Source organism: Pelophylax lessonae, assembly GCF_965119305.1.
Source record: "Pelophylax lessonae genome assembly, chromosome: 11".
NCBI lineage: Eukaryota > Metazoa > Chordata > Amphibia > Anura > Ranidae > Pelophylax > Pelophylax lessonae.
The window spans coordinates 67,951,070-67,978,796 of NC_138778.1; the positions used below are offsets into that span (position 1 = coordinate 67,951,070).

Below are 27,727 nucleotides of genomic sequence, written 5' to 3' on the forward strand. Positions count from 1 at the left end.
CCAAACAGCATGATGCCGCAACACAATAGAGTTAGGTGCAGCTGTCCCCCTGATGCATGCGAGCGAACACACTGCACCATATGCCAAAGGGGGGGGAACGAGGTAAAAATGAATAGCCTAATTCATAAATTTTTGCCCACATGCACTGGAAGCCTTAACGTGCACATGATACACTGTAACTTCCAGCCTCACTAGGGTAACGTGTCTGTTTTCTGTGTTAAAAAGCTGATAGATGTGCAATACTACTATATTGTCCATGGGTACCATTATGAGGGTAGAAAGGTGCTAACTGAAGGTGTCTTTGAACCTCTAGCCACACTCTTTACTGTAATTATTCTAACCTCAGGATACCATGCAGGAGCTGGAACAGCGACTGGCCCATTTGGAGATAAAGACAGCTACAAAAGGAGATGTGGACAATTTACAGATAGAACATCAATCTGTCCAGAATAAATTGGTAAGTTAAATAATTTCACAGAATTGCTTTACACAGCTTCAAAGTAAAGCAAGAAAGTAAACTTGTATTGTTGCATTCCAAACAACAGTAAGATTAAAGTATAGTTACCCTCATACTTAAAAAAACCCTCACTGGACCCCACCTGTTTGAATAATTTAAGACCCATTTCCTTGCTCCCATTTGCCTCCAAGCTTCTTGAACGCCTTGTCCACAACTGTATGAGTTGCTACCTCACTGACAACAACCTTCTTGATCCCCTACAGTCCGGCTTCCATCCACAACATTCCACAGAAACTGGCCTACTAAAACTCACCAACGACCTACTATCTACTAAAATAAATGGCCATTACTCCATACTCATACTCTTAGACCTTTCTGTTGCCTTCAACACAGTTGACCACCCACTCCTCAATAAATTCCACTCCCTTGGCCTCCGTGACTCTGCTCTTTCCTGGTTCTCCTCCTACCTATCTCAGCGCACTTTCAGTGTCACATACAACAACATCTCATCAGCTCCTCTTCCTCTTTCTGTTTGGGTACCCCAAGGTTCTGTCCTAGGGCCCCTCCTATCCTCTCTCTATGCCTCTTCTCTGGGCATGTTGATAACCTCCCATGGCTTCTGTTACCACATCTATGCTGATGACACCCAGATCTATCTCTCGACTCCTCAACTCACCGCGTCAATCTCCTCTTGTATCACAAACTTACTGAGCATCATATCAGTATGGTTGTCACACCACATCCTCAAACTCAATCTTTCTAAGACTGAGGTTATAATATTTTCTCCCCCCTGATCCCCTCCCCATGACTTTACTATTGAAATAAATGGCACAACCACCACACATGCCAAGGTGCTGGGTGGAATCTTACTCTGACCTTTCCTTCAGCCCCCACATCCAATCACTGGCTAAATCTTGCCCCTTAACCTCTGCTATATCTCCAGAATTTGCCCCTTCCTAACTTGCGACACCACAAAACAACTTATTCACTCCTTGGATTTTTTCCACCTTGACTACTGCAACTCCCTCCTCACTGGCATACCTTTACACAGGCTATCCCCCCTTCTGTCTGTCACAAATGCTGCCGCCAGATTAATACACCTTACTATCCGATCCGTGACTGCTTCCCCTCTCTGTTAATCTCTTCACTGGCTTCCCCTACCCCAACATATAAAATTCAAAATACTAACCACAACATACAAGCCATCCACAACATCACCCCCAGCTACATCACCAATCTCACCTGCAGATATCGCCCAAATCTCCCTCTCCGCTCCTCCCAGGGCCTCCTGCTCTAGCTCCCTTGTTACCTCCTCCCATCCTTGCCTCCAGGACTTCTCCAGAGGCTCTCCCATCCTTTAGAACTCCCTGCCCCTGTATGTCCGGTCAGCTCCTACCCTGTCCGCCTTTAGGCGATCCTTGAAAACACACTTATTCAGGGAAGCCTACCCCGACTCCACCTAAGTCATGAGTCCATACATACATACATGAGTCCATACATACATACATACATGAGTACATACATGAATCCATTCCATCAGATCATCCACTGCAGCCGCTACCTTTTGTATCACCTGCCCCTGCGTTTAGATTGTAAAATTGTAAATTGTTCTCTCCCACTTTTTATATTGTAAAGCACTGGGTAAGCTGTTGGCGCTATATAAATCCTGTATAATAATAATAACAATAATACTAAAGCAATTGCTACTTTTTACACATATAAGGTCTCACGCACACTGAGCTTAAAAAACACAGGAGTTTGGTGTTTTTTTCAGCCTGTAAAAGGTCCTCTATGTCCTATGTATACCAAAAAAGAATTCCTCTAATGATTAAGACTATATAAGCACTAATCGAGTATACTAGAATTATATAAAATCCATCTTTTATTTATAAGACTAAGATAAACAACATATACAAAAACATGTACAATAGAACCATGTACGCAGAATGTACAGAAATCACATTACATCAATACCGGTGTCTGAAGAAATATGCAAACGTATTTCACTCTGACAAGAGGTATATATAGACACTTGATGTAGGCTTGATCGGCAGAGGATCTGAGAAACTGTTTTTTTAATAATGTACATGTGAATATGGAACCCATCACCAATATACAATTATGTACGTTTTTTTGTAGCAGTGTAATTTTGATTATTTTTTCAAATCTAATTATGTATATGCACTGATCCCTATGTTTACATTTATAGAGGATTGATGTACTTTATACCCCTGAAGAAGAAGCTATACAAGCTTTAAACGCGTTGGGTCATCTTGACGTTAATTCGTATATTTCTTCAGACACCTGTATTGATGTAACGCGATTTCTGTACATTCCGCGTACATGGTTCTGTTGTATGTGTTTATGTATATGTTTTTTTATCTTAGTGTTATAAATAAAAGATGGATTTTATAAAATTATAGTATAATCGATTAGTCCCAATCATTAGGGGAATTCTTTTTTGGTATACACTAACACAGGGATGTGGCACGTTTCAAGAGAATGATCACCGTGATCTCTTTTTCTATGTCCTATGTGTTCATACACACATAGGCGTTAACAGGCGTATTGAATGAGGAATGTTTACAGACTGACGGAGAGGAGCTGAACAGCAGAATAAACACAGAGTGTGCCTAAACACATGTAAATACGTCTAAAAACGTCTAAATGTTAGATGCATTTAGGCGTATTTGGGTATTTGTGTGTTAATGCATTCCAATAGCTAGAATAAATTAGTATTAGGCCAATGGAATCCATTACCGCTTGGATGCTTGATGCACCTACATGAGCTTAAATGAGCTATGGATGTGTGTGGCTTTAGGTGCGTACTTTTTTCCAAACCAAAATTACTAAAGGATTTAGAGAAGCAAAGCAAAAGCCCTATGTGCATGAGGCCTAAGTGTTAAATATTTATGCCTGTAGGTGATAGTGCATGTATGTAAACTACCAGAGGACACACAGGGGGCACTAATCCCCCGATGTATATATGGACACCCAGGATTACCGCATATAGCGTTCCCAGTCCACATATTTGTGACAAGACTTGGATACCTGGGTATACTACACACTACATAAAGAGGATTGCCTGCCCAAACCACCTTACATCAATGTAAAGGAAACAATATTTCTGTTCTCCTATGGTGGTGTCCAAATGGCCAGATATTAGTGCCTTCCTGGACCTACACAATTTAATCGTCGTAATGAAATGAACATAAAGGGCGCACTACCAATTATACATTAGATGCACCAATACGTCTTATATAATCTTAATTTGGATATATGGTCCATGTCCACTAGACACATCACCATCTTCTATAAACTTTGCCCGGACTATTGATCTGCATCAATTTGGAACACTAGCTGGTTCTCTGGTCTCTGATTAAGCCCTGAAGATGCGAAGTCAAGCGAAACGCGTTGGCTGCACAGGGACCATATCCATCCTTTTGACTGAGACTTTACCATCTGGTTACCTACTTTGTGTTCCATTTTAATATATGTGTTATATGTATATTTGTGTTTCTAGGCATGTCTTCATTCCCCTCTCTTTTATTGATTGATAGTTAAAAAATGTATTTTTACCTTACTACTAAGTGTGGCGTTAAGTCTATTGACCATCTCATTCGAGCCTTGAAAGCCCCACTTTTTTCTATATTGTTTTTGTATGTAAAACATGTATTAGAAACAAGAATACCCTCCAAGCAATCAAGAGGGACTATTTTGGGCACCACCGACAAACACAAATAATATAAAAGGGACTTTATTACATATCAAAAAAGAGTTAAAGTACAATCATTAAAAACTAGCGACTTAAATATTACATAAGCAACACAGAGATGGTTATTGCCAAAAACCTTGACCAGAAAAACAAATTATAGAGGCATCCAACTCGTTTCAACAATAGGGATTTAGGTTCTTCCTCAGGGATGCTCATATATCAGTACAAGGATTTTCTAAAATATAAAGACATCAATAAGTCTCGTAAATATATGTACATACAGCAGTACATGTAATGCAAGGTTATTAATGTTACTGACCAAACTGTATTTCGATTCTTCGATGTACTCACATAGTACACAAGGAATAAAATACACAAAATTTGTGGCGGTCTTCTCCACCTGTTGGGGCCTCCTCAGGAGGCGGCATTACACTTTCATTTTTGTGTGATTTTATTCCCTAAGTACATTGAAGCATTGAAATACAATTTGGTCAGTAACAATATTAAATGAAAAAAATTTTGGTGGCCCAAAAGAACCTGCGCAAAATTGGTGATATTCAATAATAAATTAATCAATTAAATTGTCATAAATTAATTAAATATATTAATTAAATATATATAGGAGGAATTGCTTCCATAGTGCAAGCTGCAATAAAAACGTATAAAACGCATAAAATGTGAAAAGAGTGGAATAAATTGCGCTCAGCACTTAAAACACAACCAAAAAGTGCTTGTGTGCATAAATATGTGAATAAATGGTTATAAATAAATAAATATAATTCAAAATGTGAAAAAAGTCCTTGGTCAATGAATATATCAACAGTCCTTAAAGTGCCCAGTGCAATACAGATCTCTCAGCAATGACTGAATATCACTCTAACTTCAAGTGAGGGACCTCCACCTTAAGGGACTTTCTTCACCCAGTGCTCGGGGTAAATACTTCTTACCAAAGCTGGTGGACCCCTTAATTACAGGGGGTCTAAAGCAGCGTAAATGGTCCACAAGTGCCTCCAAGCTATCCTTCAGGTCCCTTCATATATGGCTCGGCTCGCATAAGGACTCCAAGTATTCCAGGATGTTATGGGGAGAAAGATAAGGAAACTCCAATAGTGTAGTATGTTCTAATATTGGGGTTTATTAATGAAATTGCACTTACTCAAACAACAGAAACAGAATGCCTTCATGCGGTAAATGCAGCATGGGTTCGGTGTACGGGACGCTCCTCTGCTCCTGCGTATCACCAACCCGGAACTCCACGGTCTCACGTTCCCGACGCACGTTTCGTCAGACGCGCTGACGTCATCAGATGATCCCCTAAATGCAACGAACCAAAAGTGAGCATAGAAAATAAATTAAATGTGAGCATTAATACAATTTTAACATTGCTGATCGTTTTGTGTTGTTTTTAATAGAAAACTCTGGAGGACAAACTGACAGCGTTTCCCAGTCCTGTTGACCTGAGAAATGTGGTACAGTGGGAAACATTGCGTGAGACTTTGGTGAGACGACCAGTGGATGTGGTAAGTAAAATAGACGGTAATGTTTTTATCACTGTTAGGGATAGTCCTGCAGAATGTCCACGTTCTGCAACTTAAAGCTGAACTCGGGGCACAAAAACATTTTTTTGAATATACTCCTTAAAGTGGTAGTATACTCCAAAAAAAAAAAAAAAAAAGAAAAAACCCTGCAAGACAATGCATCGCATACTAGCTCATTATGAAAAACTTACCTTTGAACGGACCCCCGGACACCGCTGTGGGAGTGGACATGATCCCTCGGCGTCTCTTCCGGGTTCGGCGACTCCGGCGCTGTGAGTGGCCAGAGCCGCGATGACGTCATCCCGCGCATGCGCGTGGGGGATTAACTTCCCTGGCAACTTCCCGCCGGACCTTCAGAGCGCATGCCCCACTCGCGTCAGCGGCTGCATGCAGTGCAAATATCTCCTAAACCGTGCAGGTTTGGGAGATATTAATTGTACCTACAGGCAAGCCTTATTATAGGCTTACTTGTAGGTAAAAGTCACAAAAATTGGTATACTACCGCTTTAATAGCCACAAATTATATAAAACCACGTTGTGTTCACCAAATACCTTTTTTTTTTTTTTTTTAAATCAGAAGAAAGTTTTATTAGAACAAATTCAAGCATACATGTTCCATAAACACTCACAAAAGAATGCAAAGTTGTAATGTACAAAAACAGTACAAAACAAATAGGCAATTACAGCTTCCAACTTCATAGAGCTCACTAAAGAAAACATACAGCCCCACCTTGTGGCTTAAAACCAAAATGACAGTGCAACCATTTTAGCCTCGGTAGGTTTTACCCCCTCAATGATTAGGCCATTGTCTGCTATATAGCACTGCATTACTTTAACTGACAGTTACGCGGCCGTGGTTAGTGCATTACTTTAACCGACAGTTACGCGGCCGTGGTTACTGCATTACTTTAACTGACAGTTACGCGGCCGTGGTTACTGCATTACTTTAACTGACAGTTACGTGGCCGTGGTTACTGCATTACTTTAACTGACAGTTACGTGGCCGTGGTTACTGCATTACTTTAACTGACAGTTACGCTGCCGTGGTTACTGCATTACTTTAACTGACAGTTACGCGGCCGTGGTTACTGCATTACTTTAACTGACAGTTACGCGGCCGTGGTTACTGCATTACTTTAACTGACAGTTACGCTGCCGTGGTTACTGCATTACTTTAACTGACAGTTACGCGGCCGTGGTTACTGCATTACTTTAACTGACAGTTACGCGGCCGTGGTTACTGCATTACTTTAACTGACAGTTACGTGGCCGTGGTTACTGCATTACTTTAACTGACAGTTACGTGGCCGTGGTTACTGCATTACTTTAACTGACAGTTACGCGGCCGTGGTTACTGCATTACTTTAACTGACAGTTACGCTGCCGTGGTTACTGCATTACTTTGACTGACAGTTACGCGGCCGTGGTTACTGCATTACTTTAACTGACAGTTACGCTGCCATGGTTACTGCATTACTTTAACTGACAGTTACGCAGCCGTGGTTACTGCATTACTTTAACTGACAGTTACACGGCCGTGCGATGCTGTACCAAAATAAAAGGTATGTCCTTTTTTCCCCCAAAAAATAGAGCTTTCTTTCAGTGGCAACTGATCACCTGCGGTTTTTATTTTTTGCGCTATAAACAGAGAAAGACCGTCAATTTTGAAAAAAAAAAACATAATTTTTTTACTTTCTGCTACATTTTGGACAAACAGGTTCTGACAAAAGCCCCATTTTAAACATATTCACCGGGGTATAATGAACTGGCAATAACAGATTCAATTGTGATAAAAGCTGAGAATTATCAAGAGATACAGCTTCCGGCGCTTCCGGCGCTTCCGGCGCATTTTTCCACAATCAGTTAACAAGTCTCCCACATCGGACTCCCACAGATCCATAGCCTTACAGGGGTAGGCCTCCAAATAGATATTCAATAGGGATGCATAACAATTAGAAATAAGGCTCTTCTGTATTTCACTTTCCACAACAACACAAAAATAGGTGTTGGGGAAAGAAAAAAGCCAGAGGGCAGATTTTGTGCCTGTACTGCGTGGGGCAGCTGCAAATAGTAAGAATACATGGATTTTTGTAGACGGTACAAAGTCTGCATTGCAGGAAAGGATAGCAATTTACCGGCTCTAAAGATATGCTTCATGTGTGTAATACCATAAGCACCCCCATAAGTCATTTTCAACACAACAAATTGATGGGTTTGTAAGCGCTCCCCAAAATAATGACAGGTGGGCACTGAGGTCACAGATAAAAACTCATGATGAATGATCACAATCAGAGATGTATAGTAACGAAGTAGAACTACTTAAGTACTGTACTTAAGTACCGAAATGCGGTATCTGTACTTTCCTAGAGTAGAATTTTTTTCTCCTACTTCTACTTTTACTTCACTACATTTTTTTGATGATTTCGATACTTCTACTCAAGTATTTTTTTTTTGTGCTGCATAGTTACTCGTTACTTTTAAAAAAATTACCACTGCCAGAACAGTAGATGGCAGGTTGCATAAAGCTCAAAAAAATGTGTATAATGTCATTTGTAAATCAGCGCATACGAAAATAAAGGCTGTGTATAATAAAAGCTGCTATACCAAATCTTTCCAATAAAAAGAAAATATGAAACAAACAAATAAATGATGCTACAGCGCTTAAAGTGCATCAAGAAACTACTAACAAACACAGGTTAATCATTTGAATAAATCATTTGAAATAATAAAAAACAATATGATGTTCAAACTTTTGACTTCTTTCTTTAATAACTACATAACACAGTACTTGTACTTCTACTTTCAGTACTTGAGTAGAAATTTTTTTTCAAAACTACTGGTACTTTTTACTTTTAGTACTTAAGTAGCAAATTTTTTGAAAAAACTACTTGCAATACTTAAGTAAAAAAAATGTTGAATACTTTAGTACTTCTACTTAAGTAACTTTTTCTGCGAGCACTTCCACTTCTACTCAAGTCACTTTTTGATCGAGCACTTGTACTTTTACTCAAGTAGAAATTTAGAGTACTTTATACAAGTCTGATCACAATTTATAAATGTCACATTTGTGATCATTCATCATGAGTTTTTATCTGTGACCTCAGTGCCCACCTGTCATTATTTTGGGGAGCGCTTACAAACCCATCAATTTGTTGTGTTGTACTTTTCTCAGCTGGATCTGAGTATAGGACAGCGGCACCCCTGACATTGACTTATTGGCACTCCACCTATGGCTGTCCATCCCATTCAGCTTGACACCACAGGTTTTGGGATCTCTGATTATCCGGTTTCCAGCGCCAGGAATTCTTTGTACATGTAAGTCATTTTCGCCAGTTCTGGGTACATGGTTGTGAGCGGGGGAATTAGCGTGGCTGTATTATAGAGGGAATTACATTGCGTGTAATTGTGAGTCCCCGTTCACACTGGGGCGACCTGTGAGGCGACCTGGTCGCCTCACAGGTTGCCATAGGTCGCCTTCCATAGAGAAGCTGCGGACCCGTTCTAATAGGAGCGACAAAAGTCGCTCCGACTTAGAAAAAGGGTCCGGAGCTCTTGGGCATTTTCGCCCTGGGCACTAGTTGACCTTGTCCCACCACTGGTCACTGTCACTCAACTCCAGCTACCCTATATATACTTATATACTGCTCACCCAGCTCCATCCTGCCAAAACCCCATAATTCCTGCCTACCCAACTCCATCCTTATTGCCTGCCTTCTCGACTACATTCACTAGGAATGCCTGCCTACTAAACTCCACCCTGCCCCCACTTCATACTGCCTCCAACCAAACTCCATCTTACCCTGACCCTACCTACTGCCTGCCTACCCAGCTCTCTACTGCCAGCCTAAATCCATCCTGCACCAAACCTGTACTGCCTGCCTATCCAACTGCCCTATATAGACTCTCACCCATCTCCATAGTGCCCCCACTCTATACTGTCTGCCTACTCAACTCTATCCTGCCCCCACCCCATACTTCATCCACCCAGAATGACTGCCTCCTTACGCAAGTCCATCCTAACCTGACCCTGTACTGCCTACCTACCCAGGTCTATACTAGAACCCTAAATCCATCCGCCTACACCCTGTACTGCCTCTGCCTGCCTAACCACCTGCCCTATATAGACCGCCTCTCTACGTCCATCCTGCCTCCACCTCATTCTGCCTGCCAACCCAATTCTATATAGACTTCCCACCCACATACCCTGTTCACTGATCTTCTTTCTGTCTCTGCGCAACATTGCCACCCATTTTCACCCTGCCCACTTCCCTTATATAGCCTGAACCCAACTATATTCTGCCTCCGCATAACCTTTCCATTTCTGCCCACCTCCCATTTATAGAATATCCATCCACCTCTATCCTGCCCCTACAAAACCTGTCTTCCTGACTTCATCTTGCCTTCCTTCCCCTATATACTGTAGTGTGCCTATCCACCTCCATCCTGCCTCTACATAACCTGACCATCCATCTTCACCATTCTCATCTCCTTTATATAGACTGCCCATACACCTTCAGGCTGACCAACTATCTTTATCCTGCCACGTTGTATATTGACCCCCCCAAAATAATACCTTGCCACCCCTTTGCCACCCCTGTTTTAAAAGTCTAGCTCCGCCACTGAGTGGGCCCCATTCCTACCATCGTGTGACCTTTGCAATACTGGAGGTTCACCCTCTGGTGTCAGTAGTTTTTATTTTTTGTTATTTTTTTTATTGTATTATTTTTTATCTTTTTATTTATTTTTTTACAATGTCACTGACTATGACTCTGTCCATTCAGAAAAGTTAAATTAAATTAAATATTTACCAACCCCTTCCTGGTTCCCTATTGTGACACATCCCCTGCAGCAACTGGCAGGAGAGGGGAGGGAGGAAGCCGGCAGCACAGTGGGGCGGGGGGGGGGGGGGGTAACCACGGGAGCACGCAAGAGCCCAGAGACAGCAGAACCCAAGTGAACTGGAGATAGGAGGAGTGGCGGGGGCAGCATACAGAGGAACCAATCTCCTCCATTTTCCTCCTGCAGCTACAGGAGGAAAAAGGAGGACAGTGATTTCTCTACATGGTGCCACCGCCCCCCTCATATCCAGGTGTACAGGGGAGCCACTCAGGCCCCCGGGAGCATGGGGCCCGGTTGCAATTGCAACCCCTGCAACCCCTGTAGTTACGGCCCTGGTTTAGTTGACATGCATTTGCAAACACATGTGTAAGCTGCGAGGCCCCTTCATGGCACCCTGTGTTACTTGCAGTCCTAACACTAACAAATTTGAGTGTCTCCACAATGAAAGCACATGTTTGCTAATGGATGGATGGGAGACAGGTGGGATGGAGGGGGCCCCAATCCTCCCCCAACCTGCTCCCATAAATGACTGGTCTAAATATATCATAGCTCCTGTCACAGTTAACTGTATGTGAGGAGGCTACCTACATCTTATTAGACTTCCCAAGTCTCCCACGACAGCTGCTTCCTCTAGCTGTACCTGCATGACCAGCATTACCCGCCATCAGTAACCACCAGCATTACCAGCCAGCAGTAACCGCCAGCATTACCCACCAACACTACAATTGCAATTTTAAACCTTCTGGGAGTGAAGCTGATCTAGCGTGGTGAAGCATAATGGACAGGGAGGAATATTTTAACCACTTCTGGACCGGGCCTTTTTCTGACACTTGTTGTTTACAAGTTAAAATCATTTTTTTTTTGCTAGAAAATTACTTAGAACCCCCAAACATTATATATATATATATATATATATATATATATATATATATTTTTTTTAGCAGAGACCCTAGAGAATAAAATGGAGATCATTGCAATATATTTTATTACACCGTATTTGCGCAGCAGTCTTACAAACGCAATTTTTTTGAAAAAAATGTAAAAAAAAATAAGAAAACAGTAAAGTTAGCCAAATTTTTTGCTTTATCGTGAAAGATAATGTTACGCCGAATAGATACCACGGGTTGCAGGAAAGAAAATTGCATAATTCCCCAATCAACACAGGCAGTGTTGACAGGGGAATAAGCAAATGTCTTCTCCTGGTGGGGGGGTTGGATGGAGCCAGTGGCGTAGCGTGGGGGGTGCAGGGGAGGCCGGCCGCACCGGGCGCAACATCTGGGGGGGCGCATCCGCAGTGTCACTCTGTCTGACTCTGACATACATGGTTCACACACTGTCTGCGGCTGCCTCCATCTTTAGGCTGGGATATGTCCAGCGCGGCTGCCCTATGGGTGAAAATGGCGGGTTGGGGCGGGGTTGGGCTAGACTGTGTCTCACTTGCCCATTGGTCAGTGGCGGCTGGTGCGTTGGGGGCGCAGGGGCGCTGCCCCCCCTTATCCATGCCCCCGGCCCCCTAATCTACATGCGGGGCGCCGGACGCATGGAGTTCAATGGGGTTTTTTAATCACCTGATTAGAGCCAGAGGCCACCCATTATGAGACCCGCTTCCTGATTGGCCGAAAGGCGAATGCATGCCATTGGCCGAGGAGGAGGCGGGAGGACTCGAGGAGACACAGGGAACTGGGGAGAAGCCGCCGCTGCAGGTAAGTCTCTCTACATTGAAGGGGGCAAGCTGGTCACTCTGCATTGAAAGGAGGCACGATGATCTCTCTGCATTGAAGGGGGGCACGGCACGCTGGTCACTCTGCATTGAATGGTGGCACGCTGGTTTCTCTGCATTGAAGGGGGCATGCTGGTCTCTCTGCATTGAAAGGGGGCACGCTGGTTTCTCTGCATTGAAGGGGGCACGCTGGTTATTCTGCATTGAAAGGGGGCAAGCTGGTTATTCTGCATTGAAGGAGGCACGCTGGTCATTCTGCATTGAAAGGGGGCACGCTGGTCTCACTGCATTGAAGGGGGCACGCTGGTCTCTATGCACTGAATCGGGGCACGCTGGTCTCTCTGCATTGAAGGGGGCACGCTGGTCATTCTGCATTGAAAGGGGGCACGCTGGTCATTCTGCATTGAAAGGGGGCACGCTGGTCTCTCTGCATTGAAAGGGGGCACGCTGGTCTCTCTGCATTGAAAGGTGGCACGCTGGTCATTCTGCATTGAAAGGGGGCACGCTGGTCATTCTGCATTGAATGGGGGTACACTGGTCTCTCTGCATTGAAAGGGGGCACGCTGGTCACTCTGCATTGAAAGGGGGCATGCTGGCCACTCTGCATTGAAAGAGGGCATGCTGGTCACTCTGCATTGAAAGGGGGCACGCTGGTCACTCTGCATTGAAAGGGGGCACGCTGGTCACTCTGCATTGAAAGGGGGCACGTTCGCACTCAATAAAGTGTTTGAAAATAAACTTGCATTTAGATGAATTTTACTTTAATTACATCAGTATTTTCATAACAAACAATACATGTGCTTAGGGGGTAAGGGTTTCTTTAACTAATCTAGTGGAAGAGACTCGAGTGCTAAAATCCTGCGAGTTAGGGGCGCAAATTACTTGCCTTGCCCCAGGTGCTGACAACCCACGCTACGCCTCCGGGTGGAGCCGTCCCTGCCGGGAAAAGATAGTGATTATCGCTAGCATAGTTGCCAACATTTGAAAAACATTTCCAGGGACACTTTGCAGCACAGCTATCAATTACTTACCACACCCACTTCCCTGAAGCTCCACCCACTCTGCATAATTAATCCTCGCCTACTTAACATCAGAGTCTACTCAATAAAGAGAGAATTACAGGAAATTGAAAAGGGAAGTTCAAACTTAAGGCCAAAGTAGCAGATTTAGCATAATTCTCCCATTCAGCTGCACTACTTCTGCTTTTTAAACTTTAAAAGTTGAAAATACTCATCACAATTCCCTGCAATTCTAAAGTGTCAAATGTGCTCAGGTGTGACCATACAAAAAAATGTAATATGTAAATATAAAAAAGTGCAAGGTGGCGCTGCTGAGAACGAGTGCCTTTAATTTAAAAATGGCGCCAAGAGGCGCCATTACATGTCTGCGCATGCGCCCGCCAGGCCGAGCTTAAAAAAAGCTATCCCAAGCCCGACAGGCATCAGAACGGCGCATGCGCCGTTACGATGTTGGCCCGCAACCTTTTTTTTACGGGCACCGGGCATTTACGAGTAACGGGCATTTACGGGCAGCCCAATTAACGGGCACTTGCCGGGACAATGTAAGTTACCCGGGACAGGCTCCTATTTCCCGGGACTGTCCCTGCAAAAACGTAGCTATAGCAGCCGCTAACGATAATCGCAAGAGAATCGGGCAGGCTGGTTGTACCCAAGTTGATTGATTGATCAACTTGGTTTATTTGGCCTACCTGTTAACTGTTCGAATATCGACCGGTGCCCAGGGCCATCTTACCGAATGGGCATGCTGGGCGACCCAACCCCAGCCAAGCATTAGTCCCGATTCCCGTGTGCATTCCGCCACCGAACTTAGCAGGTGGCAAGAGCCTGAGGGCCCAGTGCTGCTGTCAGGCCACTTGGGCTGTGGGGGGGAGCCCACAACTGCAGGAATGCCTGTCGAATCTGACTCCCATTCCTGTGTGTGTTTACCGGACCCAGCCGCTGAACTTGGAAGCTGTCATTAGCCTTGAACTGCTGTACCAATAAATAATCGTCTTATCGAAAATTTGCATTTTTATTCTCATGGGTGATTGTGTAGGCGGGGCCCCAGTTCACTGCATTGCCCAGGGCCCTTTAATGCTCTTAAGATGGCACTGCTGGTGCCTGCTGAACCGACTGAATATCGAACCATGTATGCCAGCCTAACAGTGACCTGCTCCTTATTACAGGTAGCTCCTGCACAGAGGTAAAGCATCAGTTTATTACTGCACAGATCTGGAAGAAATACACCAAGAATATGCATGATGAATGTATTTAGACAATATCTGCTTATCCCGGTGTTCAGCTTTAAAAGTGCCAAATTTCAGGTCACAAAATAACAAAGAACAGTATAGCATAGCATTATTGTCAGTGAAAAAACAACTCTATCTTTTTCCCATTGTTCTGGTGCTTTATAGAAGCTCACATAAGACAAGTATCAAACACCAAATAATAGAAATACATGTTGACGCACCAAAAAATCAGTATTTTTCAGGACACATGGTATTGCAGTGCAAAGGTGCGAATGGGCGCCATAGATAAACAATGGCAAGCCTCTATTGTACATTGAGCAACTTGTTCACAGGTGTGAACGGGGCCTTAGTATCTTTATGCTTTTAACATCAGATGCCTGTGCCCCCTGCCACATGCCCTTGTTCATTCCTCTGACAGCACCACAGGACTCCAGAGATGTAGGGGTCAGAGGAAGGAACCTGCAGCAGGACAAAACAGGTACAGGACACTCCCAAAAGTATGAATGTTCAAACACACTAAAGGAGACACCAGACAAGTAAGTATAATGCTTGACAGTGTTCTGCTAATTATGGTTTACAATCTGTCCCTTTCTGTATTTGGATTAAATGCAAAGCATTGGTGAAGGCCATGTAGAAACTGCTGAAGGCTTTTATTGGATGCAGAAACTGTCCATATATCCAGTGCTGTATCTTGGCCTAGGCCAACAAGGCCCAGGCCTAGTGCGGCACTTTGCAGGGGGGCAGCAAAAAAGCTTCACCCCACAGAAAAAAAACCCAGCCTGCTCCTGACTCCTGCATAAAAAGGGTCCCCACTGGCTTGCGCTACACTTTTAGTATAGTGCCAGTCTTATGGGACAAATTGGGCCGGAGGGCAGGGTCCAGGAGGCAAATCAGTCCGGCAGCCCCATAAAGCGATCACACTGCTACCTGCTGGTATGATAAATACCGGCCAGTGAGGACATTCAGACAGACCACAGGCCGCCGACCACACTTAATACAACTGGCCCGACGGCCGCCAATGCGAATAACTGTGGCACTGCAGCCTAATGAATAATTAAATTAAGGGTTGCACAAGTTTAGTCAGGCCTAAGGCAGCACAAAACCTAAATACACCACTGCATATATCCTTTACAAACGACTAACTATGGAAGATATTTTTCACAGTAAACCTGTGTGTAGGCCGATGCAGTCTGTATTCCCCATAGTTGGTGCTCGACTGAAGCAGCAATGCAGAAGCGGAAGGAAGTTGTATGGAACTTGGTTTCTCTATGAATTCCTGCAGTCACAGGGGAACAGCTGTCCAATTGAATGCTGGCACCGCACGTGACTTCAGCGGCCATCTTGGGTCAAGCAGAGTCTATTTAAAGTGATTGTAACTCTAACAAAAAAAAAAAAAATGCTGATCCTGTTCCTTTGAAACATGTTATACAGCACAATGCTTGTGCTGTGTAATTTGGCCCCTTGTATAATCTAAAATACCAGGTTGATCCTGCCTGGTTCTGCCCTCCCCTCTGTAAACTGACCATGGTTTATCATGGCTGCTGAACCCTGACACTGTGGTCAGTTTCATCCGTCATCTGCAGCTCTCTTCTGTCCCCTCCCCCCTCCCTCCCTGCCTGTCAGCTCTGATCTACTCCCTGGCCCTCCCCTCTATCATAACTGTGTACTATGCTTACGATCACTTCTGTTATATTAAATTGTGTCCCACTGTATGTGTTTTTGTAAAAGTGAACTGCTCTGTGCTCATGTGACGGTCCGCCTCTCTCCTCCTCTCCTCCTCCTGGCTGATGTCAGCGGGGGATTCTCAGCCCCTCCCGCTGTAGCTGTCAGACCTAGAGGGAAGAATGGCGGGCGGTCATGTGAGCGCCGAGCGGCGCTATAAAATAAAGTATATACTGGCTTTTTTTTAAAAAAATACATACACTGGGTATATAGACATAGGCATAGATATAGGCATATAGTACATAGACGGTGGTGTCTACCCACCCGGCCTAGCTGTATTGTGTTGGACCTTTCTACAATATACATGTATTGCTAATAATTTACTTGGACTCTATGAGTTTACTGCCTGCCACACCACGTTGCACCCTGCTCACATGTGCTTTGTCCATGCAGGGGAAAGCAACAGGCTCTTTTAGAACTAATATTAGACTTACTTCTCAGCCTCTCTCTGTTCACCACCAGGAGTGAGGAAGGAAGTTCTGATTAAGTTCTGAGCCCATTCCAGTTGAAGCTTACTCTCGGCTGAGGACTTTACTTCTCCCTGCCCCATGTGATAGAGCTGGGCCAGATATATATATTTAAAACTAATAATGAATTAACTCACTATTGCCTCACAGCCAATACATACAGTATATGTTCTGATAGAGCTAGAAATAGTATGGCGCTGAGAGATATTTTGATAGTTTACATGTAAATATTGTACAATATTGTCTTCTTTCTTCTTTTTCCAGGGGACACAATCTTCATTTAGTCTACCCATTGACGAGGGCACTACAACCTCCAAAACATCTTTTGTTGGAAAAACTATGTTACAGGTGCCAACCAGTTCAGCATCCATGTTTCAGGCTCAGGTTGAAGCTTCACAAATTGGTGAGGTCCCTAAAAACGAAGGACCTGAACACCAAACTGTCCAAACTAAAATAAATCTGGCACAGGAACCCAGTGGAAAGTCCTCCCTCTCTGCTTCTGAAACTCATGAAGAACTTACTGAAGTGACTGAGGAGGAAGGCACATCCAAATCATATCAAGCAAATGTGGCAAGCCAGAAACCTGCAGATAAATCCCATGCCCACCCCGGGGGTCCTGCTTCTGAGCAAGCTTTGTCTACCCTTCCTTTTATTAGCCAGGAGCATGCACACCCTCCAGGCTCTCCTGGAGATGATTTTTTCCCCCCCAATACAATTAATATTGATGGAACAACTCAAATGCCCAGTTTACAGACAACAGCACAGCTAAGGGTCCTAGGTGATAGCAATCATTCTTCACCAGCTCCTTCTAGCTATCCTGGTACTCCAAATAAAGCAATACCCCCATGTACACCATCATCCTCCCAAGGCAGCACCGCATCACATCGCTATGCAGATACGGTGGAAGCACTTCGCAACATTGGTACTTTGTCTGAGGAACATGCATTGCTTCAAGCAAGAGTGGAGACACTGGAGAGAACCAAAGCAGACAGAGCAGAACTCAGCATGTTGCAAAGATCTACAGGTATTTCATTCTTCTGGGTATGGGGGAGCATAGGGTCCTCTCCCTTTCTCTTCCCAATCCAGCCTCAGCAAACAGTTTCTAAGCCCAAATGGTGTCAAGAGATGGTATGGACTGTGCATAGCCTTGGGCAAGTTTGGACTTGCATGGCCATTTGAGGCGGTCTGGCAGAGGATCAGGGAGATGGGGAAGTGCGGCAAGTTTATGTTAATAGGAGCATGTTGCATTCACATTAATTTCATATACAAAATATCTATAATCAGTGCTTTAAGTGGGCCAGTATGCACTGGTACTCAGTACCGCCACTTCCAAATATGGCTCTTGAGCATACCACCACCTCTCAGTGCGCCTTAGCGTACCAGTACGCTCATTTTGTACATCTGCGCCCTAAATTGCCCCCCCCCCCCCCCCAAGAATATTTCCCACTCCAGAGCCAGACCAGTCACCACCAGTGAGTCCCCCTGCTCCAGAGTCCCAGCCAAGGCCAGGGGGGGGGGGTGCTCTGTGGGGACCCTGATGTGGGGTGGGGTGGCGAAAAAATTTATAGGCTATACTAGAGTACCGGCACCTCTTTTGGGCCACTTAAAGCACTGTCTATAATCTATTCTATAGTCTAATCATTTGCATCCATCAATTACATATTTTGCAGCTGAAGAACATCTCAGAAACCTATCTGACTTTCAGGAGAAGTTGAACTCCCTTTACAGAGACATGCAAGAATTGAAGAATAACAGGGAAAAGGTGAGGCTGCTCTGTGTTAATGTAACTCCATTGACCTCTTGTACACAATCTGGAGAGGGCATTTTACCTGGTCATTTTAAAATAGTTTTTGTGTTTAGGTTCATTCATATAGCCTTATGTCCGCCAAACTGCAACCCACTTCCTTTTAATTTGAGGATGCTGCTAGCAATGCTCAGATAAAAAGCTGCAGGCTGCCTGCACTGAGGTTTTTAGAAGTGACATCATCCATCCACTGCACTGTTTGCAAATAGGGCATGGGACGGGCAAGCATTCTGTTTGGGCAGGGAACCTTAGGCCTTACTCAAAGGGGCATACTAAAGTCTACGCCCATGAAAGGCTGTGGTTACCTGCACAGGGGACACACAGGTGTGCCATGTATTCATGTGCAGTCAGTCCTATTGGTGTCAAGAGACTGTTGAGACTGACCCTCCCTACCTCATCTACCCCAGACTGACCAACCTCACCCCTATCTACTCGAGACTGACCACCCTCATCTACCTCAGACAGACCCCCCCTCACCCCCAGCTACCTGAGACTGACCCCCCACCCCCATCTACTCGAGACTGACCACCCCCATCTACCCGGACTTACCCCCCTCACCCCCATCTACTCAAGACTGACCACCCCCATCTACCTCAGACTGACCCCCCCCCCCACCCCATCTACTGGAGACTGACCACCCCATTCTACCTCAGACTGACCCCCCTCACTCCCCGGCTACTCGAGACTGACCCCCCACCCCCATCTACTAAAAAATAATAAATAGACTGACCACCCCCATCTACCCCAGACTGACTCTCCACCCCCATCTACTTGAGACTGACCACCCCCATCTATCCCAGACTGAAACCCCCACCCCCATCTAACTGATACTGACCACCCCATCTACCCCAAACTGACCCCCCCATCTACCCCAAACTGACCCCCCTCACCCCATCTACCCCAGAATGACCCCCTCACCCCCAGCTACTCAAAACTGACCCCCCCACCCCCATCTACTCGAGACTGACCACCCCAATCTACCCCAGACTGATCCCCCCTCACCCTCATCTACTCCAGAATGACCCCCCTCAGCCCCATCTACTTGAGACTGACCCCCCATCTACCCCAGACTGACCCTCTCATCCCCATTCACTCATGACTGACCCCCCCCCCCCACCTACCCCAGACTGACTCCCCCACCCCCATCTACCCCAGACTGACCCTCTCATCCCCATTCACTCATGACTGACCCCCCCCCCACCTACCCCAGACTGACTCCCCCACCCCCATCTACCCCAGACTGACCCCTCTCAGCCCCATCTACTTGATACTGACCCCGCTCCCCCCATCTACTCGAGATTGACCACACCCATCTACCCCAGACTGACCCCCCCACCCCCATCCACTCATGACTGACCCCACCACCTACCCCAGACTGAATCCCCCACCCCATCTACCCTAGACTGACTTCCCTCACCACAAACTATTGACATCCCCACCCCCCAGACTGAAAGACCCACACTCTCCTAGACACTAACACCTCAGGCTCCTACACCCATCTTCTGACCCCCTAGACTGACTCAGACCCTGTTTGGCTCCCGTCCATTAAATTACATTCCCTGTGCCTCTTATGTGTGTCACCCGGGCTTGTAAACTGGTGTATAACACATTGGGATCCAGCTTGGCGCTCCGCAACTCCATACAATCACTCTTTGTAAGACCTAGATTAGCCTGCAGTGATTAGACACAGTGGGTGGGGCTATTGACTGCTCCAATCATGTAAATGGGGCAGGGCTTGTGGCTCTCCAGACATCTGCAGCTCCTCATTGTTCTGTCAGTGGGGGAGGATCAGCCGCCGGTCCGGTATCCTCTGTCCTCCTTCTCTGTCATTACCGGCCGAATATGACATTGTGGGCGGGAGAGGAGACACAGGCATGGCCGCTGTGCAGCCCAGTCATCAACAGGCCCTCCTTTTAGGGAATACGGCCCAGTCCCCTGGACAAGTACGGATGGATGTAGGCTGCCTTAAATCCTTCTGTCTCTTCGTGTAAGCCAAGGCAGACTCAATATTATTGAGATTAGGGCTCTGTGGGGGCCATCACTTCTTTTTTATGCTGAAGATAGTTCTTTACAGAATTGGCTGTATGTTTGGGGTCATTGTCCTGCTGCAGAATAAATTTGGGGCCAATCACACCCTCCCTGATGGCATAACATGATGGATAAGTATCTACCTGTATTTCTCAGTGTTGAGGACACCATCCTGACTGAATCTCCAACTCCATTTGCAGCCCTAAACTTGCAAGGAACCTCCACCATACTTCACTACTGCCTGCAGACTAATATTGTACCGCTCTCCAGGCTTTCCAGCGAACAAACTGCCTCCTGCTACAGCCAAATATTTCACATTTGACTCATCAGTCCAGAGCATCTGCTGCCATTTTTCTGAACCAGTTACTATGTTTTCATGCATAGTTGAGTCACTTAGCCTTGTTTCAATGTCAGAGGTATGGCTTTTTGGCCACGATTCTTCCATGAAGACCACTTCTAGCTAGACTTCTCCAGGCAAAAGATGGATGTACCTGGATCCCTCTGGTTTCTGCCAGTTATGTGCTGGACATCTGATGTCAAAGGGAAGTATGCATGATGTCATCAAATGCATTAGGTTCTTTGGTTGGCCATTGTGTCTACAGCCCTCATTAATCCTTTTCAAGAGTGTCCTCAATGCTGAGAAATACAGGCAGATACTTACCTATCATACCATACCTATCATACCTCTGGGTGAGTCTAGGATGGAAAAGGACCTGGGGGTACTGGTAGACAACAGGCTTGGCAGTGGCATGCAATGCCGAGCCGCTGCAAGCAAAGCCAACAGAATAATGGGATGCATAAAAAAGGGGATTCACTCCAGAAATAAAGAGATTATTCTCCCACTCTACAAGACTCTGGTCCGGCCACATCTGGAGTATGCTGTCCAGTTCTGGGCACTGGTCCTCAGGAAGGATGTGCTGGAACTGGAAAGAGTCCAGAGAAGGGCAACAAAAATAATTAGGGGAATGGAGGACATCAGCTATGTGGAAAGACTACAAGCACTGAACCTATTCTCTCTGGAGAAGAGACGATTGAGGGGGGATATGATATCAATGTACAAATACTGTACTGGCGACCCTAGCATAAGGAACAAACTATTCAGAGAAAGGGAATACAATAAGACACGTGGCCACTCACTAAAACTAGAGGAAAGGCGGTTTAACTTTAAAGTTCGTAAGGGGTTCTTCACTGTAAGAGCGGTAAGGATGTGGAATTCTCTTCCACAAGCAGTGGTATCAGCAGGGAGCATTGATAGTTTCAAAAAACTATTAGATGGGCACCTTAAAGACCACAACATACAGGGGTACACAATGTACGGTTAACAGCAAACAAGCACACACATCATAGGTTGAACTGGATGGACTGATGTCTATTTTCAACCTCACTAACTATGTAACTATGTAATAATACCATATCATCAGGCCCCAGATTTATTATGCAGCAGGACAACAATCCCCAAAATATAGCCAATGTCATTAAGAACTACAGTATCTTCAGCATTAAGAAGAGTGAGGAGTCCTGGAAGTTTGGCTCCTGCAGAGCCCTGATCTCAACATCATCGAGTCTGTCTGGGATTACATGAAGAGACAGAAGGATTTGAGGCAGCCTTCATCCACCGAAGATGGATTCGAAGATGGAATATTAGTTCTTTAGGATGTTTGGAACAACCTACTTGCAGAGTTCCTTCAAAAACTGTGGGTAAGTGTACCTAGAAGAATTGATGCTGGTTTGTAGCCAAAGTATAGTTACACCAAATATTGATTTGATTTAGATTTTTCTTCTGTTCACTCACTCTGCATTTTTTAAATTGATTAAAAAAGAAACAATTAAAATATATATTTTTGAAAGCATTCTTACTTTACAGCATTTCTTTACACCTGCCCAAACATTTTGCACAGTACTGTATTTCTGGTGCTGTCAGTAGTGTTCTGATTGTGTCTCTGCAAACACATTTCTGATTTTGTTTGTACAGTTTGTACTGATTGAGGTTGATAAAAACTAAATTTTCATTAACGATTCTGCATTCACCTCCCAGAACAAGGATCTCCTCCAGGATAAAGTGCGGCAGCTGCAAGAAGAGTTGGAACAGCTAGACAAGACCACAGGTTCCATATTTCAGGACCAACAGGAGCAGCAGAGACACATTGATGTGAGAGGAGACATATCTCTCACTATCTTGGTTTCTGTCCCCTCCTTTACTTATGGTCATCCTCATCCTTGGTGTCTCTATATACTAAATTAGTTATTTTTTCTATTCTACTAAAAAAATATCAATCATTTTTATGTATGTACTTAATGTCTTTAAGGCCCCATTCACACCTCAGCATTTTGTAGCTTAAAGCGTGAAACGCCAAAACGCTGGAGGAGATAAAATCAGTTATTCCCTATTGAGGTGGTTCACATCTCCACTCCAAATCGCCTGAAACCAAACGCCTGAAGCTCAAAAAAGTTCTGGAGTTTTTTTTTTTTGTACCTCAAATTGGGCAGATTTGTGCATTTTTGGGGCATTTTTATTCTTATAGAAATGAATGGAAACACCTCCAAACAAAAAACTAAATGAATAATAATCTTTTATTATTAACCACTTGCCTACTGTGCACTAAAACCCCCTTCCCATCCAGGCCAATTTTCAGCTTTCAGCGCTGTCACACTTTGAATGACAATTGCGCGGTCATGCTACACTGTACCCACATGAAATTTTTATCATTTTTTTCAGACAAATAGAGCTTTCTTTTGGTGGTATGTAATCACCTCTGGGTTTTTTATTTTTTACAAGAAAAAAGAATAAAGACAGAAAATTTTGAAAAAAAAAAAGTTTTTCTTATTTTCTGCGAGTAAATTTTGAAAATAAATTTTTCTCCTTCACTGATGTGCGCTGATGAGGCGGCACTGATGGGCACTGATAGGCTGCACTGATGGGCACTGATGAGGTGGCACTTATGGGCACTGATGAGGTGGCACTTATGGGCACTGATGAGGAGGTACTAATATGCCGCACTGATGAGCACTGATAGGCGGCATTGATAGGCGGCACTGATAGGCGGCACTGATGAGCACTGATAGGCGGCACTGATGAGCACTGATAGGCGGCACTGCTGCGCACTGAGAGGTGGCACTGCTGGGCACTGGCGGATGGCACTGATGGACACTGACGGGTGGCACTGATGAGCACTGATGGGCATCACTGATGGGCAGCACCATCAGTGCCCAGACTCAGTGTCCATAGTGCTGCCAGTCAGTGCTCATCAGTGCCTAGATGAGCAGGCACTGATGGGCACTGACTGGCAGCACTATGGGCACTGATTGTGGGCATTGATGGGGGCACTGATGGCGGGCACTGTGGGCACTGATGGGGGGCAATTTGTGTATTTTTTTTACCTTTAGTAATCAGGGCACTGGTGATCAGTGCCCTGATTACATTCCTGTGTGTCCCCGGCGCTGTGAGGCTCCCCCTCCTTCCTCACACTGCAGGCTCTGTGTGAGGAAGGAGCGCCGGCGATGAGAGATGATCTCATATGTTTACATATGAGATCACCTCTCATTGGACGGTCCGATCACGTGGTGAATGGCCATTCACCAAGGGACACAGCCGACACAGATTTCCCCCGATGCGCGCTCACGGGAGCGCGCGGGGAGCGGGTTACTGGGAGGCCGTATAAAGACGGCCTCCCGAAAATGTGAGTCCGCGCTGCAGCCGTATATAGGCTGTAGCGCGGATGGGGGGTGGTTAATATTATTAATAATACTACTACTGATAGTAATACATTATTTATTTATTTATTTATTAGGGTGTTTAGTTATTTATTATTATTCTATTATTATTTTATTTATTGTAAGAGCCGGTTCACACTGAGGCGACACGACTCCTTACTACTTCGGGGGCGACTTGTGCAGTCCCGTGCACCACGACTTCTGAGCGACTTGCAGGGACTTCACATAATGGAAGTCTATGCAAGTCGCTCCGAGGTCGCCCCGAAGTAGTACAGGACCCTTTTTCTAAGTCGGAGCGACTTGTGTCGCTCCTATTAGAGCGGGTCCTGTAGCGGTCAATGGACCACGAGGGAGCGCGACTTGTCAGGCTGACAAGTCGCCTGACAAGTCGCGCTAGTGTGAACCGACTCTAAGGGTTAGGGGTTAGTTATTTTTTATTACTACATAGTATTTATTTATTGTATTTATTTATTATTTTATTTGTGTAATTATTTTACATTTATTGATTTATTATTATTATTGTTAGTAGTAGTAGTAGTAGTTGTAGTAACACCCTAACCCTAATAAAAATAAATTAATTAAAAATAAATAACCCTAACCCCTAATGCTAACCCTAACCCTAATCCCTAATCCTAGCTCTAACCTAACCTTAACTCTTACCCCTTATCCTAACAAAAACAAATAAAAAATAAATGAATAATAATAATTTAAAAAGAAACAAAAGCTGATAGAAAAGCTAAAAAAAAAGCTGAAAAATCTAGCAACAGATTATAGTTTTCTCTATTGGCTAATAACAAAATGTCAAAGAGCAAAAACGCTGTATAAAAATGCACAAATTGCTCATAAAATGTGCCAAAATCGTGCAAAAAAACCACCAGAAAAATCACTCAAAGAAGCTACGGTCAGGTGTGAATGCAGCCTTAAACTGATGTTTATAACATGATTTTTAACATTTCTTCTCCTTCTGAAATTGCTAGTAGCCTGGTTTTCAGTTTTCCTATTTTGGGTCAGTGATTCAGAAAGTTTTCTCCAAGAGCCTAGCATTTTAAGAAGGTCAGCAATAGTAGCCTTGATATTCTCTCAGCAGAAACTTACTTTAGTAACACATTTTATACCTGACAGATTATTTATCAGACACTGGAGAAGCTGGAGGAGGAGAAAGCAGACAAGGACCATGCTGAGCTGAAGGTAGAATTGGATTGATTGTTCACATTCGAAAAGGGTAGTTAGGAGACTAACTAACACATTGTACAGAACATTTCTTCCCATTCTCAGAAAATGCTTCATGAGTAGTTTGTCTTCCGGTTGTGGGGTAAATAAAGATTCCAATAGGTAGTGTTATATTAGCTTTTATTGCACTGAGCTCCTGACACGAAAAGCAATCCTGTACACTAAATCTCTCACACTATCCTTAAGTAACCTTTAAACTAACTGTCCCAGTAACCCCCAACACTAACCCTTCCTGTAACTCCTAAGCTAACCCTCCCAGTATCTCCTGACACAAACCTTCCCTGTAACTCCTAAATTTTCCCTTCCTGTATCTCTTAAACCAGCCCTTCCTGTAACTCTTCAACTAAAGCCAGCCATAGTCGAAAACCGATCTATCGATCGAAAAATGAACATGGCGCATACAACTGTGCAATTATTTGTTTTGTTTCTCTAATAAAAACCCAGTTGGAAGTTGGATCAGTCTCTTTTGATTGCGGCACGAAAATCGTGTGTCGCAGCTGGCACACTAATTATGCGAAAAACAGCTTGACGATCAACAAGAATTTTTGTTCATTTTTCTACTCGTCTATGGCCAGCTTTACTCTTCCTGTAACCTAAACAATAACCCTCTCTGGATCTCTTAAACTAACCCTTTTGGTAACCTTAACACTAACCTTACTTGTAACCCTAGCTCTTTATAACCCTAACACTAACCCGTCTCGTAACCCTAACACTAGCCCTTCCTGTAACCTAAACATTACCTTCCCTGTAACCTAAGCTTTGTACCCTTACCACCAACACCAACCACAGTGAGACTGTAAGCCTAACACTAGCCTTTCCTGTAACCCAAACACTATCCCTAACTGTAACGTTTACATTAATCCTTCCTACAACCCTAAAACTAACCCTCCCTGTAACCCTCATACTAATCTTTCATGTAATCCTGTCACTAGCCCTTACATATATAAAGGTAACCGCTTCTTTGCATACTCACCACTCATGTACCAGCCTAACCCTAACTCTTCCTCTAAAATTAAACTTTATTGTAAACATAACACTAACCCTTCTTGTAACTCAAACATTACACTGCCTGTAATCCTACCTCTATATATAACCCTAACATTACCCTTCTCCTTGACGCTAACACTAACCCGCCCTATACCCTTAACAACAACCTGTCCAGTAAACCTAGTGCCCCATATAACCCTAACATTAACCTTCTCTGTATCCCTATCAGCAACCCTCCCTGTACCCTTACCACCTTTTCCTGTAACTCTAACACCAACCCAACCGGTAATCCTAACATTTTCAAACAGATAAAGCTATCCAGCAAAAATGTCAGTTATGGAGTTTATACAAACCATTTAACACTGGAGGTGCCTACAATGATCAGATTTTATTTATTATCCAAAAAGAAACAAAATGTTTCTATAACTGCCTAAAAAGTATTAGCTGGAGTTTCACTTTAAAGTTATATAAAGCTTTAAACTCTAAAAGAGGTCTCCTCCTCCTTCCTCCAGGTGCCTCCTTAGCAACCCATGTGCTATAAGAGCCTCTATGTGTGCATGCTCCTAAGCCAGGCTGTGTGCACCCATAGACACACACAGTAAACCAGGCCCCTGGTCCTTCCTCCCAAGAGTTTGACAGACAGCATTGAGTTTGAGACCACGTTAGAGGAGCAGTGCTGCAGCTGGGGCAGCAATGAATGGGTGACTCAGTCAGGTAAGAGTTTGGAGAGGGGGGGTGGGTAGATAGTGGGACATTTTGTACCCTAAAGTGATTGTAAAGCTAATTAAAAAACAAACACCGTAGCAAGAGGCATGATATGGGGCCCCGCTGGAGCTTCTGGCTCTTCCCCCCTTTTCCAAGTGCCCCCATATCATACCTTTTGCTATGGTGGCACTCATTTGGGCTCAATCCCAAGCCGGGCTCTGTATGTCAATTGACACACACAGTGCTGCTCGCCCCCGCCCCACTCCTTCCTCACAGGATTTGATTGACAGCAGTAGGAGCCAATGGCTCCTGCTGCTGCTGCCTCTATTTCCAGAGAGGAGCAGAGAGAGAAGAGAGCCACTTCTCTCCTGTACAGTGCTGGATCTTGATCTGGCTTTGGTAAGTATTTGTCAGGAACCATGAATCAGACTGAGACAGAAAATGTAGTAACAATCACACCTTTAGTGTAATAGTAAAAAATGGTACAGAATGGTACACGTAGTCAAAACATAAGCCAGAGGTCGGAAGCCAAAATTGGAAGTCAGATGAGCCAGTG

At 44.4% G+C, this 27,727-nt stretch overlaps 1 protein-coding gene across 1 annotated transcript in view; it reads left to right on the forward strand.

Moving 5' to 3' along the window:
- QRICH2 (glutamine rich 2) overlaps positions 1-27,727 on the forward strand; it is a 176,769-nt gene that overhangs the window by 71,380 nt on the left and 77,662 nt on the right. The window contains exons 3-8 of the mRNA XM_082272781.1: positions 347-457; positions 5,585-5,692; positions 16,971-17,730; positions 18,377-18,468; positions 22,574-22,687; positions 25,372-25,437. Of these exons, the coding sequence (XP_082128907.1) occupies positions 347-457; positions 5,585-5,692; positions 16,971-17,730; positions 18,377-18,468; positions 22,574-22,687; positions 25,372-25,437 (1,251 nt within the window). The remainder of the gene's footprint in view (positions 1-346; positions 458-5,584; positions 5,693-16,970; positions 17,731-18,376; positions 18,469-22,573; positions 22,688-25,371; positions 25,438-27,727) is intronic.